Source organism: Maniola jurtina, chromosome 1, assembly GCF_905333055.1.
Source record: "Maniola jurtina chromosome 1, ilManJurt1.1, whole genome shotgun sequence".
Classification (NCBI taxonomy): Eukaryota; Metazoa; Arthropoda; class Insecta; order Lepidoptera; family Nymphalidae; genus Maniola; species Maniola jurtina.
In genome coordinates, this window is record NC_060029.1 from 13,288,764 (window position 1) to 13,305,521 (window position 16,758).

Here is a 16,758-nt window from a genome sequence, read left to right on the forward strand (position 1 = left end):
GCCCACTTGCACTAGGTCACTTTTGATGTAGTTATTTTTAACCCCCGACCCAAAAAGAGGGGTGTTATAAGTTTGACGTGTGTATCTGTGTATCTGTCTGTGGCATCGTAGCGCCTAAACGAATGAACCGATTTTATTTAAGTTTTTTTTTTTGAAAGGTGGCTTGATCGAGAGTGTTCTTAGCTATAATCCAAAAAAATTGGTTCAGCCGTTTAAAAGTTATCAGCTCTTTTCTAGTTTTCTTGTAGGAAAGAAGGTCAGATAACCGTTAGGTTCATAATATTATGTCAATTGACAAATGACTAGCTGTCAAGATGGACGTTGCCTAGATACATAATTATTTATTTGAAAATGATGTTTTGGAAAACTCAGATACTTTGTCGGGGGTGTTATAAATTTTTAATTTACACTTGTTAAACTCATTTATCATTTGAGTAAGTAGTAAAAAACAAGTTCTGTTTTTTCAAATAGGTATTTTGACTCAGACTGCGTAAGCTTTGGAGCTAGTTGCTGTTATCCTCTATTCGAATGGGAGTTAATAAATTGAGCACAATTAAGCGTATCTAAATTACCGTAGAGATAAAGGTATTCTGTCCATTAGTACACTAGTTCCATATAGATTATTTTGTTTTATCATTTATGGCTATTATTCTTGGGCACGCTAAGGCGTGGGTGAAATCAATATATTCTTGTTACATAAAAATTGTTGCGCTTTGTATAAAATTGTCATCACTAATAATTTTTTAAATTATTTAGAAACCTTGGGTGTAGGTAAAAAAAAAATCACTGTCAAAAAATATATGAATATAACAAATGCCATCACTTTTTTGTATTCTATAGAAGATTCCTGACAAATAAGTTACTTAGCTACCGAATAGATACCTAATTGCAGGTTTCTGTAAAATATCAATTAATTTGTAAAAAAAATCTGTATTATCTAATAGGTAATTACCTAAGTAGGTAGGTAGGTAGGTATAATCATTTAAAAAAGCGCTTCGGTCCGATTTTGAGGAAATTGGTACAGAGATAACTTCCATCCTGAACACGGACATACTTCTTAAGCTTCTTTTTGTCCCTGAATATCAAAGAGTTTGTACTTAAGAGGGGTCTCTCCGTCATTCGCTCCATACAAACGTAGTTTCAATTTCATTTTAATATTATGCAACCAAAGTCCATGAAATTTAGCAGACATATTCTAGAAACTAATATCTATGTCTGTGGTTTTCCAGATTTCTGTTAAAATATTCGGTTTCAAAGTAACGCGGTCTTAAAAATTCACATACAAATCTTTGAGCCCCTGTAATTTTAAAACTACATATTTTTAGAAAAATCTAAAATACCACAGGCACAGATATTAGTTTCTTAAATATGTCTGCAAAATTTCATGGACTTTGGTTGCTTAGTATTCAAATGAAATTGGAACTACGATTGTATGGAGTAAGTGACGTAGTTACGTATTTACTTACCTACGAGATTTTTAACTAGGAAGTATTTTTATTTATTTATTCAGATACAGGTTAAGTAGTTCTTGTAATAATATAATATACCTACCTAATTTAATGATTGATTAATGCTCAGGATCTCTAAGTAAATAGTTAGGTACATTATGGTAAATATTGAAATTAACTCAATTGCACGCCTCGGTGGAAGCAATAACTCAATCGTTTACATTCAGTTTAGGTACATTCATGGTGGCTATTTATTGAATATTAATTATTATTACCTACTCACAAGTACATAGCTATAAAGAATCTAGATAGCGTTAGCTACTAAGTACTTAATTGCTATTTGATATAAAATAATTATGTTATAGTTCAAAGCTGAAATGCCAGCACAACGCAATTAGTCTATGAGGATTACTTAGGTAGGAAGAAGGAGCGCTTACTTATTTCGAATCCAAAAGTTTGGCTTTTGCTTAGCAAATTTTCAGGCCAATCTGCAAGTGCCTAGATTCCTAGTCCAAAACTGAATTGGTATGCCACATCTAGATTATCTTGAAAAATCGTGAGGCAACTTTTGAATTTTGCAGATTATGTAAACCTACCTACCTAGTTTCATACGAAATTTTCCTAATAAATAAGTAGGTAAGTATGATATGAAAGAATTTGCAAAAGCTTTGCATTTAGCAGCCCACAGGCCTACCTAAGTACTTATCTACCTACAATGATTCAATTTTGTTACATTGAAAATGTGTCTTCGATCTTTGATGATACTTCAATGACTTGATGATGACCGCGACTTCGTCTGAGTTCATTTAGGTTTTTAAAAATCCCGTGGGAACTCTGCGAGATTTTCCGGGATAAAAACTCTACTCTAAAGATCTATACCTACTTACATATCCATCCATGGAACTTATACCACGTCTATACTTATATATCACGTCAATCCGTTGCTCCGTTGCGGCGTGATTGAACGACCATTGAACGACCATTGAAACCATCAAACATCACACTGTCGCATAACATAATATCCTTAGTACTTTTATAAATGTGAGGTAAACAATGAAACAATGGTTATAGTAGTGGTATAAGTTAAGCTTAAGTAGATAGATAGATAGATACATAGAACACTTTATTGCACACAAAAACACATGTAAAGGATCACAACACAGAAAGAAGAAAACAGAACAAACAATTGTGTGCAAAGGCGGCCTTATTACCTATATATTAAGTATTTAGGTAAGTACATGAAATTAATATTATTTTTCATTTCATTCGTCTAGCCCACCTATTTATAAGTCCATCCAGCCAAACGTAACTCCATTGGCTGTGAATATCAATCACCCGACAAACAGGCCGGCGATTATGCGACCGCGTGCAGTGGCATATCGAGTCGCATTTACATACCCGGTAAATCTTATACAACCGCTGGGTGGCCCGACAAATGATTGTCACCTTTTAAATTTGCATTCATTACCTATAACTAGAGGTGCGTATAAGCGGTTTAAAAAAGAATCACGTTTTTTTCTCCTTATCAGAACTCTGATTGAGATCTATAAAGCATACATTGTCTTTGAATCCAGAGTTAAAATTAGACCGATTTATGTAAAGTTATAAATCGGTCTCGTTTTAATTCTGTCTTAAGTCTGAGTAAAGGCAAAATGAGACAGCGTTATAGGTATGCATCTGTTTATTTTTATCTGAAATTTAAGTCTAAGCAACGTAGGTACCTACGTACTTACTCTACTTAGGTATAGAGTTCAGCCGGTGGCGTGCACAGAGTTCGGAATCAGGGTACTTAGGCATTAATTAGGTATATGGGTAGGTACTAGGTACCTATATATTTTCAGGCAGGGCGCAATCAACTAGGGTAAGCAGTCCTTTTGTGCCTCTATGGCCTGCACGCCACTGAGTTCAGCCTAGTCTGCTCTACTCTCTAAACTTTATGATTTGGAATCGTCGTTTTCAAATTTCGGTCCTCAGATTCAATGACCAATATGATAAAAATCTGTTTTACCTACCTAGTTAGTAACGTTATTTCAAATTTTATACCTACTTGGTTTAAAATGAAATTAAACTTAAAAAGTTTTAAACGGACAGTTTGAAAAGGAAACTTGTAACTAGACTTAATTTAGCCTTCCTACAGTACCTACTTACTTAAAAGTATTTTTGAAAAATGCTTCGATCATTCCTTCCTCCTAACTTAAGTAATTTTTATCAATTGAACGTTGAACAAAGATTTCTAAACTAATTTCTCTGTTTAAGCTTAAACCAATTCAAAACCGTTTTAAGTTTCAGAGCCCATCACTAGGTATTCATTATTATTCTTTAGCTTAACATGAGCTTAACTGAGCTCACATTATTCATTGGGCCTTCTTATGATGCATGATTAGTGTCGTGATGTTTACCTTTACCATTCATCGTGACACCCCTACTTGTCTGCGATTACTATTCGCGATTAGTTCGAGTATGGTAATTAGGACTTAATTACCGTGACTTAAGACTGATTCTTGTGTGAAATAAGTTCTAGGTACATAAGTATGGTAGCTGAATGCAGAGATTCGTTTGGAAACTAGCACATGGTAGGGATTTTGTCAACGGAAAAGTGATAAGTGGCTATAGGTATAGGGGTGACTGTTAGAACTTGGTGCATCTACCTAGAGGATTACATTTTAAAAAGAGTTTTAAATCAAAAACTATTAAATATAAGTAAGTATAATAATAGGTAGGGCTGTCTTTTACAGATAGTACCTACCTAGTTGTTTTCATATCCATTCTTATCCATTATTAACAAGATACTTAGGTACTATGTACTAACTAAGTACCTAAATAGCTGAAAGGTAAAAGAAACGCCCTCTCTATCTTCTATCCACTGTACCTTTCTTCATAGCGCATCGTTATCCCGCGTCTAAAATTTACTAAACCGATTTTGATAAAACCAAAAAAAAAAATGAAAACCACTAAATTTAAAAAAATTAGTACCTACTAAGAATACCTATTAGTAAACAGTTCTTAAGTTGAAAATAATAATCTACTCACCTCACAACTTCAATAAATGCAATCAGCACAAAGTATATCGCCGCCGGATACGTCTTGTGCATTCTGCGTTTTCCAACAGCAACTCTCAACTTTCTCATGTTGGTAACACTACATCCTCTGTGCCCGGACTCATCCTTTACAAATAAACTTGCCAAACTCCCGCGAAAATTGGTCTCAAATCGAACAGAATACTTATTCTGTACTCGTGCGACACTTTAAACGTCATTTGTTCACTAAAATCCATACGATTATTTTCGAAACCATTGCAGAATTTGTAAGAATGTTCACGTTGTATGCAAACGCTATCGAAATGTTAATAAAAACGGCGATAAATCCTTGGAATTTTATCGCTGGACGTCGTTAGTTGGGTCTAATTAGGCAGGAAGGTCGTTCCGGGCTGTCCGCGGAGCCGGGCTAGCTCGAGAGCTTCACGTTTTCGCATCGGAGCGGATTAACTGTTTGTTTACGTGGAGGCCGTCGGCGCGGTGCCGACGCGTCGGATTCTCTTTGGAGCGTTTGGCGGACGCGTTCGAGCGCGTGGGACTCAAGGCGTGCTCTTTGCGCCGCCCAGACGTCGAGAAAAAAGTTAGAGGGGCGTGCGGACGCCTCCGCCGGCTCCACCTCCTCTCATTATCCTTGTTTACGCAATTATTCCCCGATATTTCGGCACGGGATTGTTACACTGAGCAATCGCCGGCCGTGTGTTCGCAGAGCGGGCCCGTTTGACAGTGGCAACGTGGACACAGACCCTGCCTATATAAAATGCCGCCCCACGCGTTTTATTCCCGACCATGGGAAACGATATCCCGTTGTTATTGGTTTTTAGATTGTTTTGTTACGAAATCTTTTTGATTTTACCTATCGTTTACGAGTCTAGTATGTCTACCCTGTAAAGCCTCAAAGGGAGAGTAGGCTCTTCAGGTAGGTAGGTAGGTATAAGTATAAGACAAATTGGAAAATTTTATACCTAAGTAGGTATACTTATTATGATTTTCATATCCTACTACCTATGTACCTATCTGATTTTGCTAGGTATGGTTTGTTATAGGTATGTAGGTAGGTTATGTCTACTAATATTAGGTATTTAAGTACATACTATAAACTGTACGTAAATGAAAAAGTTTGTTTGTTTATTGCGTTGTCATTTAATGATGGCACAGTGCAATGGAGCGACGGATTTATTTGTTTTTTGCATGAATATCTACTAGGTTACTTAGGACGTAGGCTACATTTTATCCTGGAAAAGTTTCCACAAGTTTGAAAAACCTAAAAACCTTTCCCTCTAAGTAGGTAGGTATAGGTACGGTACCACTTAAATTAAATTGAACTGTGAAAGAAATGGTTACGATATCATATTCATAGGTTCCTTCCTTTTACAGCTCGCTCTATTAATTTTGACTTATACTTAATACTTAGGTACGTAAAAAAACCAATGATTAATAAAATTATAAACATTGATATTTCACAATAATTACTACCCAAATAATGTCAATCGTCGTTGACAAACTACCCTGTTGATAAATCGTTGAATGATTGAGAGGGTCGTCTATTGAAATTGACCCGGAAGGGTGGCGACCCCTCATTAGGGCGACAGACGCGTGCGCATTCACAATATGCAAATAGCTCCGATAATGTTGTAATAAACTAAAAAGTATTTAAGTACAGAGAAATTCTAAGATTTAAATACATAATAGAGAAACTAGATTTTGTAATTTTCCTATGATGAGAGCTGTTTCTTCTTGTACCAAGACTTTTCATAATTCACGTAGGTAGGGTACCTATAATTACTTACTTACAATCCATTTTCCAGCAAACCGACTTCCCTGATGATTTTAGGTAGGTATAGGTACCAATAACACTTAAGATCCTATTGAAAATTCCTAGTTATGCGTTCCTGGTTAAGTACTTGGTACTTAAGTACTAAGTATTTACCTACATAAGTCAAAACCTACGGTCCTACAGCTATTGGTCAAAAATAATCCAACCCTACCTTATAGGTACGTAGATGATATACTTACTAAGTAGGTAAGTAAGTGACTAGCCCGAGTCAAATCTCCAATGAGATTCAAAAGATATTGTAGAGCACTAACACCAAGTGTGTGCGCTACACAGATGCACTCTAAGTACATGCTCTATACTCTCATACTAAGTCCCATAGAATGGCAATCCTACACGACCGGAGAAAGATCAACGATGTTCTAGATTCGAGTCCTGGCCTGGGTTCGAACCTAGAACCTCGTAACTAGCCACTAGCAGGCACTACTAGGCAATGTAGACACACACACACACACACATATACCTACCTACACACAACACAACCAATAAACCCAACCCACACAGCATAACCAAACAAACCCATAAGTTTCAGTATAAAATACCTATCGTTCTGATTATAGTATTGGTATAGCACGAGATTTTATTATCCAAGAAACGATTGGCTTAGTTACGTCTAGCTGTTTATGCAGAGTCAGGCTTATGCTAATATTTCCTTTGATCTAGCTGCCACGCGCCCGCAGTTGAGAACTCTCGTATACAAGTATTGGTTTTATTTGATTATTGAGGTAAATTAATATTAAACTGATCTGAGTGAACTTGAGCCAAATGTACCTAATTCAATAAACTTCGCATACTTATATGAGAAATGATATTCGGGTAGGTATGAATTTCTAATGTTCATTGGAAAAGTTTATCATATTGTCCTGACTTACCTCTTGTAGCACCTAATTATTCCTTATAGGTACCTATTGCTGGGAAATTAAAAGGTATTTGTAGAAAATTATAGGGGGCAAAATCTGTTAACCAATTGAACCTATTGGCTTAGAGGCATATGGGCCATAATTTACAATTATGATTTGAAAGCTTTGATAGTATGACAGTCACCACATACCTACAGACAAAAAATGATGCTACTCAAAATCATACGAAGATTACCTACTACAGCCATCGTAAGTTGCGACGAAGTAACTTACAGCGAACAAACTAGATGTCGCGGTCTTCAATATCTAACCACGTGTGTAGATTCTCAATCGCGCTAGCAAAAAATTTTCTAGGTATACAAGTTCTAAGATATTATAAGGGTTGATCGCACATCGCATACCCTGCTTCCTTTACAATACAGTTTGCTAGTTCCTTAATTAAACTAAAAACTAACAAATCCTTTGTTCCTAACCTTATACCTTCTAACTAGTCAAGTCACTAGTAATTTTATTCCACCCACATGTCATTCATAATGTACGTATGTAGGTACATACCTACATATCTAATTTCTAAAGCTTATAAGTTCTTTTTATCAGAATCCAAATAGTAAAAGTAAAACTGTATGTACGATAAACATTGTACCTATACTCGTTACTTAGCACGTCTATTACTTGACAATGCGTCTATAGGAACAAGTTGCGGCAATAAACTGCCGGTGGTCAGTGAACATTTATTGCACTATAAACTTACAGCAATCAGTACCTACCTAATCACAAATGATATTAACATTTAAAAGCTTCATAAGATACTGAGCCGAGCTTTTAATTAATTATTTATTGTTTCTTTTTGGATGTTAATATAATTTCATAAATAGGAATTGATTTCGTGATATTTTTTTCGTTATTTAGGAAGTCTTAATGTATTAGTAGGTATGTAAATCAAAAAATGTTTTGAAGAAAACACGCAAATGCATTAAAGACAGTGAAAAGAGGAAAAGGAAAGATTTTCATTGAAAGAATCAGCTTTACTAAAATAATTGTACAAAAAGGCTTTTCCGACATATCACTCTTCAGGTCCTTAACTAGGTATATCCACGGAAAAATCATGTCGATCCGTTGCTCGTTGCAACGTGATTAAAGGAAAAACCAACACATAAAAACACACTTTTACATTTATAATATTATGGGTAGTGATAAAAAGTTGATGACTAAAGCGTAGTCTCCAATTTGCATGTAGGTATATTGTCGGCAATGAATGCACCATTGTCTGTCATTAGGTCGTAAACACTGGTGTTTAAATAAACCTCCGGGGTTCAGCGGAGGTTGTGTTAGTGTTGCCAATTTAATAAACTTTCTAGAACTTTTGAGAGAAACTTGTGCGTCGTTAGGTTTAGGTATATCTTACTTACCTACGATCTAAACCTACCGCGACTTTGTCGGTGTAGATAGATTTAGGTTTTGCTTTTTAACAATCCCGTGGGAGCTGTTTGATTTTCCTGGGTAAAAAGTTTGTGTGAAAATCCGTAATTTTCAAGTTCTATCATGAAAATTGATAATGAGCTTTTCAAAGGAGTTGAATAGGAGATGAAGTTTTTATAAAAATCTGCAATTTCTTTCAATTAGGTATACTTATCTCATGGACCTATAAATACTCTTTGAAGGTTGGTATTTTGGTTAAAAATGAAAGTCAAGGAGCTTAGGTTTTAACTTACCTTCTACTATAATGTAGACCCCTAAGAAAGGATTTCCAGAAATCCCATCCGAGCAAAGCCAGGGCGGTTCGGCTAGTAAGTACTTACCTATATATTTTATAAAAGATTCGATTTTCTAAAAAAAAAACTAAATATATAATTTAAGTAGGTAAGTAGATAATACTATATTATCATCTTTTCTGTCCTATTAATTGAAAATGCGTTCGTAATAGCAATTGAACTATCGAGCTGGATACTTACTATGTAGTGATTGTACTTGACTGAAAAATCAAAACAAAAATCTTTCTTAAAATTTCTCATTTTTCTCAACTAGCAATATTTTATTTGGAGCGCGAACACCTACCAACTAAGATAGTTTCAACTTCAAGTTGCATCATTTCGCTGGCAGCTACTGTCATGCATCATTTTCTGTTATTATCAATTACCTCGTGAATGTCTTGCAGCCCGCCACTATGGGAAACAATGCCGTGAATAGGAACTGCAGGAGTCCTAGCACGAGTGTGCACGATGTGCACCTCGAAAACTTTAATGGTTTGCGTAAAATTTCAGTAAAGAAACGCCAGAATACAAAGTTGACCGAACATTCCCCGCTTAGGCACATACTTTAACACTCCTCAAACATCGAGATTTTCCTTAAACTTGTTCAAGTATATCTAGTGCATGTAAAGTGAATAAAGCTTTTTTTGAGTTTTTATAAAGAAAGGCGCCGCACCTCGTCCCTGCCTGTGTGTTTTGCGCCGCTTTATCAAATCGAGCCTTTATTTATCCTTTAACATTGTCGATTGTCAATATGTGCAAACTTGTACTAAGTGTATTTTACAGTTGCGTTGAGAAAACTACCTAACTATTAGAATTGTTATTCAGATAAAGGTGTGGTATTTTGATAGATTAGTGGTTTATAAACTGTTGTTCTTTGGTACTTTGTTACTTTACAGTTTACACCATTAACCAACCTTCACTACTAACTTAAACGAAACCTTTATCGACGTTCTGTGCAGTCGCACTGATGTTAAAAATGACATTTCAAAAGCATAGTATTTGCTAAATCACTATTCACTAATATCAAATTATTATCGGCTTCGCTCCAGTGGTTATGAACGAAACTTTACATTTCAACTTTTTAGATCCAAGGGTTTGTTGGCTTGGCCCTGGGCGTTAATGAGTCAGGACATTTATTTTGATATACTTAGATAGTATAATAATATGCTACGCTTCTCTATTTCACTGGAAACCCATCGTACTATTAAGTACCCACCTATCTCAAGAAACTCTATTGGTACCATCATGTGATTAATGGGGTCTTGACCTTCTGCAATGAGCAATACGACCCAAAGAGAAAGATACAATATGGTACCCTTACGGTGCAATAATAATTTAATAAACAATAACATAATACACACAATATAATATTAGGACCATAAAATCACATGGCATGCCCGTTGGGCCATCAACACTGGATTCTCATAAGCTCACGCTAATTACTAAAGATTGTTGAGACGACGCTCACCACTGCGGCTCAATTAGAAAACTTAGGGGCTATATAAAGGGGCTATAAATCAGCCGAAGGGCGATCGTGTTAGGGGATATACACACGCTATGAAACAACGAGTGTCGGTTTTTTAAACGTTTCTTATAGTAAAGTAAAAATATCAGTATGTAGGTATTTACATATTATTAAGAATCCAGATTGCTAGTGTTTTTATGCAGTTAAGTAATTAATTAAATTCAGTTGCCTGTATTATACAAGGTGTAATCAGAACATAAGCAAAAACTTAAGGTTATTATTATACTACCTAAATACAATCCAATGCCAATAACCATTTGCCTTATTTTGTAGTTTTAGTGATTTAGTATTTTTCAAACCTGCAATGTATAGCGTGCAAAACCGGGTCAATGCCCCACCTACGACGCAGCATTTACCCTGAGTGGCCGTACGTAATGTTCATTGACCTCTCGCGTCAGTCAGATGTTTTATTTGCAATATATTGTGAACTTTTAAAAATTCAGATTATTTCGCGTTTTTTTACCTAATCAGTAGTCATCAGTACTTATCACTTGTCTTCGTTTTGGCTAGCGTTCTGTGGTTCTGGTTACACCTTGTATTGTTATCGGCCCTGCGTACCTACTTTGTAAAGAGATGGTCGGTGTATGGTTCCAGCGTGACTCATGCACGCTCGCCGGGATCTCGTTATCAAGCATGTGATATTTCGTATGGTCTAATTGTAACCATTTACCCATCTTAACGCATTTCCTGTTGCTCATGCAGATCCAAAAAGTTTCAGGAGATTCACTAACGTCTTTTCTGCGGTGTGTACTCGTCTTAAGTTAGTTGCCTGTATTATGTTATCGGCCATGCGTATTTTGTAAAGATATGCACTCTGGTGTGCGCTTCAGACGCGGTTCACGCACAATCGCCAGGATATCGTTAGCAAGTGTATGCGATATTTAACATGCGCTGCTTGCAAACATTTACCCATCTTGACACACTTCCCGTTGCGCGGCTCCAAAAAGATTTAGGAATTTTTCAAGCGGTTTCTCTGTAGTGTGTTCTCGTCTTAAGTTGGTTAGCTGTTATATTGTTATCGGCCATGCGTATTTTGTAAAGAGATGGTCGCTCTGGTGTGCGGTTCCAGCACTGCTCACGCACACTCTCGCCGGGATCTCGTTAGCAAGTGTATGCGACATTTCACATGCACTAATTGCGAGCATTTACCCATCTTGATAAACTGCCCGCGTCCGTGAGATTTACTCCGCAGATGCGGCGCGCTCGCGATCGGTTTTATCCTGCAGTGTATAAACGTCTTTATTTCGTGTATGCATTATGAAAATGTTCTTATTAATGAGGCAAACAGACTTTTATTATACGTTGTAGTTATTTTTATTTACTGTTAAAATTCGCTTGATAAGGTTCCAGGGTTCCAGATTGCTAAATATTCGAAGATTTCCTAACATTTTCAATTTTACGACATCGTTTGGTAGTGAACGAGGAATACGTTTCCGAAACTTATTAATGGGGAGAGCTTATCAAATTGCCTTTATTTATTACCCTTACTTAACACAATCGCAATTTTTTTTATTCCATAGTAAGTGTACGTATTTCTGTGAGATGATATAACTGCGTTTTATTTACCTTTTATTTAAACTCAAGAAAATATAATGTCTTTCTACAAGTAATGCCACCAACTAATACGGATATCGCGGTAGGTGGTACCACAGCATAATATAATCAGCCATGTTGCTTCTGTCTATAGTTTTCTGCCTATCCACTCATCTTTGACCATCTTATCCTTAAATAGTTAGTATCGCATCCATCGATTCCCGTCCATTAGCATTCTAAACACTTGCGAGCCACGATAACTGAAACATGGCTATAAACTTCCCTGCGAATAGGCCAACTTTCTCATTATATATTTTTATTGCGTATGCGCATTGATACACAAAACCCAAGATATACCTACCTAGATCGTGATCTTAAGGTGCCCACGCACTCGAACTGACCGCAGCTGAACTGCGCCTCGCGTCAGCGCCCCGCACGATATTCTCTCCAGCCGCGAGGCGCGTACGTCACTGCCGCGCGGCGCGGCTTGAGAGAATATCGCGCGGGGCGCTGACGCGACGCGCAGTTCAGCTGCAGTTCAGTTCGAGTGCGTGGGCACCTTTACACTGTCGAGATGGTTGTTGCTTTAACGATGATAACATAGTGGTGGTTAGATACCTACCTATATACTTACAAAAAATGTTTTTTTTTCAGTAAAGTAGACAATAGGTATACTCGTGTATTATATTAGCTTTATCTATTTGTAATGTAAAATTCGAACCGCTAAGATAAAATATGGGGACCGCCCTTCCGGCATGAGTTTTCCCCTGGTAGATACCTTAAAGTCAAGAGCGAGTGGATACCTAGCCAAGCGCGCTTCCATCTTAGCCTGCATTGTCACTTGCCAGTAGATCTATTTGCAGCCAAGCGCCGGTCTAGAAGAGAAAACAAAGTAACATATTAATCTATATAACTGTGTATCTTTGGTTTATAAACATCAATGCGTAAGCTTTGATAATTCGCTTACATACAGGATTGTATGATAATGTGGGAATTATCATCGAATGGCTATCAAAGACTAGTTCTTTATCAAGTCACTCGGATGGAAATATAATATGTGTACTGTAATACTTTATGTTGATTGTCGATGTATGTGTACGGGCTTTTACAAGCTTTATTTTATTGCTTATTCCGATTGAAGGTTGCTACTTTACTGAGATTGAGATTATTTTTATTGAATAAGTACCGGTTAGATATTTTGCCGTTCACTTCGTTTGCTTACATAGTAGTTATATGGATGTTTTAGCCTACTTACTAGGTCATTACTAGGTAGGTACCAACAGTTAGTGTCGTTAAGAATTATTTAATTATTTTTTCAGATCCTTATTAAGTTAATACCTAAGTATGCCTACTTACTGTGTAAGAGTAGGAAGGATACGGTCTTTACTTACTTTCTTTCGAAATTTTCTCAAGCGAACTTCAAAAATGATTTAGCCTTGTCACTATCTATACTTACCTAAGTACAAAATACCTTTACAGGTTTCAAAAAAAACCTTGCTATTTAAATTTTTTGTAATCAAATAAAGTCACAAGCATTTATTATGTAAATTAACTTATCTTTTGTAATAAAATTGGATAATGTTTATGTTACATTTTTTATAGCTTAGGTCTTTAACGATAATTTAATAAGTATAAGCAGGTACCTAAGCAAAGCGACTCTTTTTTAATTAAAATAATATGTTATTAATAAAAGTAGATTTATCAGGTAATCGAATTAAGGTAACTAGCTAAACTACTTACCTAACCTTTACAAACAAGTTTTTTTTAAATATTATTGCTGTTTATTTTTTTGTAAGTAAAGTCACAAGCATTTACCTAATTTCTAAATTAACTTATTTTATAAATATGGTGAAAAAACCTACATGCCTACAATTTTTCCATTCCATTCCAAATCCATTTTGAATTCAAAGGTGTGTGATGCCTGCCAAAATAATAATAATAATAATAATTTATTGATACTTATACATACATGGGTTACATAGCAAGATTGAGTTTCCTACCTTGCACTTGGCTAGTGTGGTGTGGCTGAATGCCTAAACTCTTCTCATTCTGAGAGGAGACTGCCCATTCGTGGGCTGGTGATGAGTTGTGATTGTGATGATGATGATAACGATGATAGATGTGGATATTAAAGTTCAACAACCTTAATCGTGCCTACAGATAGCATATATCTGAAAGTAATAAATCAAATGTCAATCTAGAACAAAAAAAAAGGAAAATATACTAAAGCTCAGTATCACGACTAAGTATGCAATACAGATACACAGATACAATTACTCAAGACCTAACTAAAAGCACTTAACTGACTTAATGCTAGCAAAACATACCTACATCATTGCTAAGGAGCTCGTGGCAATTCTAATAAAGTAAGTGATACGAGGACTTCGTCTGTGATGGCGTTTGCTGGCGCGCGTGCTGTGCTTGTTTGGAGTGTTTTTTTTTTGTTAAGAGTGGCTGGTTTTTGTGTTAGTTGGTGTTTTTTGGTGGTGGAACTGACTGGGAAGCGCTCTAAAGGGGCGCCGCACGTATGTCGGCGGGCGCCGCCGGCGCAGACGGAGTCCATACTTGTATAAATTCAATAACTTGAAAATATCACAAACTTGACACTGGCTAATCAGAGTAAAGCCAGATTTAAAGAAAAAAAAAAGTAATACGAATTTTTGACTTCGAACTTGCACAGGGAGTGTAATATTGGTGGTACCTGTAATGTGACTTCAATTCAAGAGGTGCAATAAGTGCAACTGATCATATTATGTTATTTAATTAATGCGACCATAATAATGGCATGCCAGAAGTTTTACGTCTTTTTTATGTTTCTCCTAGGTCTATTAATATTGGGCGAAGAGAGGGCGTTGATTATAATTTTTCATCGATAGTATCGATTCATCAACTGTCAATAAGTTTATTGAGTTGATACTTATATTTTTATTTCTTAAGTTTGGCGGCTGTTGTAAGATATTCGTAAAATGCCAGATTAAAATGGCAAATGATTGAGTTTAATTAATAAAATTAAAGCGATAATATAGGCATGTTAGAAGTTTACTTTTGTAAGTTAGGGTAAATCCGGGATAGATGCCGCAGCTGGATAGTTGCCCCATTTTCTAAAAACCTAACTTCGCAAAATCGCAACACAGCGTTAATAGTCTAAACCGAGAGCGCGTGCGCCCCATGCTCAGTGCCCCGCAGACCATCGCACGGGATTGATGTGTTTAGCTCGTGCGTGCGATTATCTCCGCGACGAACACGACGAATGCTTCAAAGTTTCAAACGTAAGTATTTACTGTTACGTATCTTTTTTATGTAGTAATAAATTCTGTTTTATTTTTTTATATACATATATTGGTTAATTAACTATATATCTACTTATTAATAATTACCCTTTTGTATTTAGTTAATTCAAAAAATAAAAGGGCATCTATCCATAACAAAAAGGATAGTCGCCCCAATTTTTTGCAGTATAGATGCCCTTAGGGGCATCTATCCCCCATAATACTATACATTATATGATAGCATATTTTTAAAATTACTTTTTTTTTATTTTGATATAATTCTTATTGCGTTTTCATATAGATCTCTACTGATGGTTTGTAATGTTCTTTGGGGCTGTATACCATCATAGTGTTGAAAATATATTTCAAGTATTATGTTGTTTAATGAATGTGTATTTTTGTTTGTTTCTACTAATCACAGTTGAACCATGCCACGAAGATATAAAAGAAAGGAAGGAGTACGACCTCGAATAGTTTCTTGGACTACAGAGGCATTACAAAACGCTTTTGATGAAATGGACAAGAATATCATGGGGATAAACAAAATATCCCGACAATTCGGAATTCCGTCCAGAACATTACGGAGACGTTATGCTGCTAAAAACAAAACAAAATTAACATTGGGTTAGTAAGTACATATATGAATGTAAGCGGGCACTTAAAAAGTGTAGATCGGTATTTTTTTCCTACACTGAATGTGTTAAAATATAGGTAGATATAGGAAGATAACAAATATAATATAAATAATAGTAGTTTGTTCCGCTTCTACTAAATAGATAATTTATTGCAGCCTATCTATTTTCTAAACATTTTCTTTAATTTTCATTTTAATTGCTTTAGGAAAACATCCTATCTTCGGTTTTGAAAATGAGAAGAGGCTAGTAAAGCATATTTTGAAGCTTGGAGAAGCAGGATTTCCTCCAGACAGACGATCCATACGAATGCTAGCCTACCAATTTGCCGAAAAGCTGAAGTTAAAACATAAATTTGACCATGAAAGCCAAAGGGCTGGAAATGAATGGTGCAAAAGTTTTATTGAACGAAATCCAGAGCTGGCTATCAGACAAGCTGAGGGTTTATCTGTGGCTAGAGCTAAAGGTCTTAGTAGAGAAGAAGTGAATAATTTTTATGAACTTTTGGCCAAAGTCATGATAGATAATGGCCTTTCAGATAAACCGGAAAGAATATTTAATATGGACGAATCAGGTATTCAGTTGAACAATAAACCCGGAAAAGTTATCGCCAAGAAAGGCGCAAAGGTCGTTAATTCAGTCACATCTGCGGAGAAAGGTGAAACCATGACAATAATTGCCTGTTGCAATGCGATTGGTAATTTTCTTCCACCGGCAGTCATAATAAAAGGTGTGAATAAAAAGACAGAATTTGAAGATGGACTTCCACCGGGCTCAAAAGTTTATATGAATAAAAAGTCCGCATATAGGTATTAATACTGAGATTTTTTATAAATGGCTAACGGAACACTTCATTCCCCTCAAACCGCAGGGT

General features: G+C 36.0%; 2 protein-coding genes across 2 annotated transcripts in view; one reads left to right on the forward strand and one right to left on the reverse strand.

Moving 5' to 3' along the window:
• The window catches only part of LOC123876857 (protein Wnt-10a), a 57,694-nt gene extending 53,118 nt beyond the window's left edge, over positions 1-4,576 (reverse strand). Inside the window, exon 1 of the mRNA XM_045923277.1 lies at positions 4,479-4,576. Within this exon, the coding sequence (XP_045779233.1) occupies positions 4,479-4,576 (98 nt within the window). The remainder of the gene's footprint in view (positions 1-4,478) is intronic.
• LOC123867342 (chaetoglobosin A biosynthesis cluster protein C-like) lies at positions 146-16,700 on the forward strand. The gene is made up of 5 exons (XM_045909343.1): positions 146-158; positions 14,832-14,834; positions 15,036-15,252; positions 15,674-15,876; positions 16,093-16,700. Exons 4-5 carry the CDS (start codon positions 15,681-15,683, stop codon positions 16,698-16,700), a joined length of 804 nt encoding a protein of 267 aa, XP_045765299.1. The 5' UTR covers positions 146-158; positions 14,832-14,834; positions 15,036-15,252; positions 15,674-15,680.
• Positions 16,701-16,758: the final 58 nt, after the last annotated feature.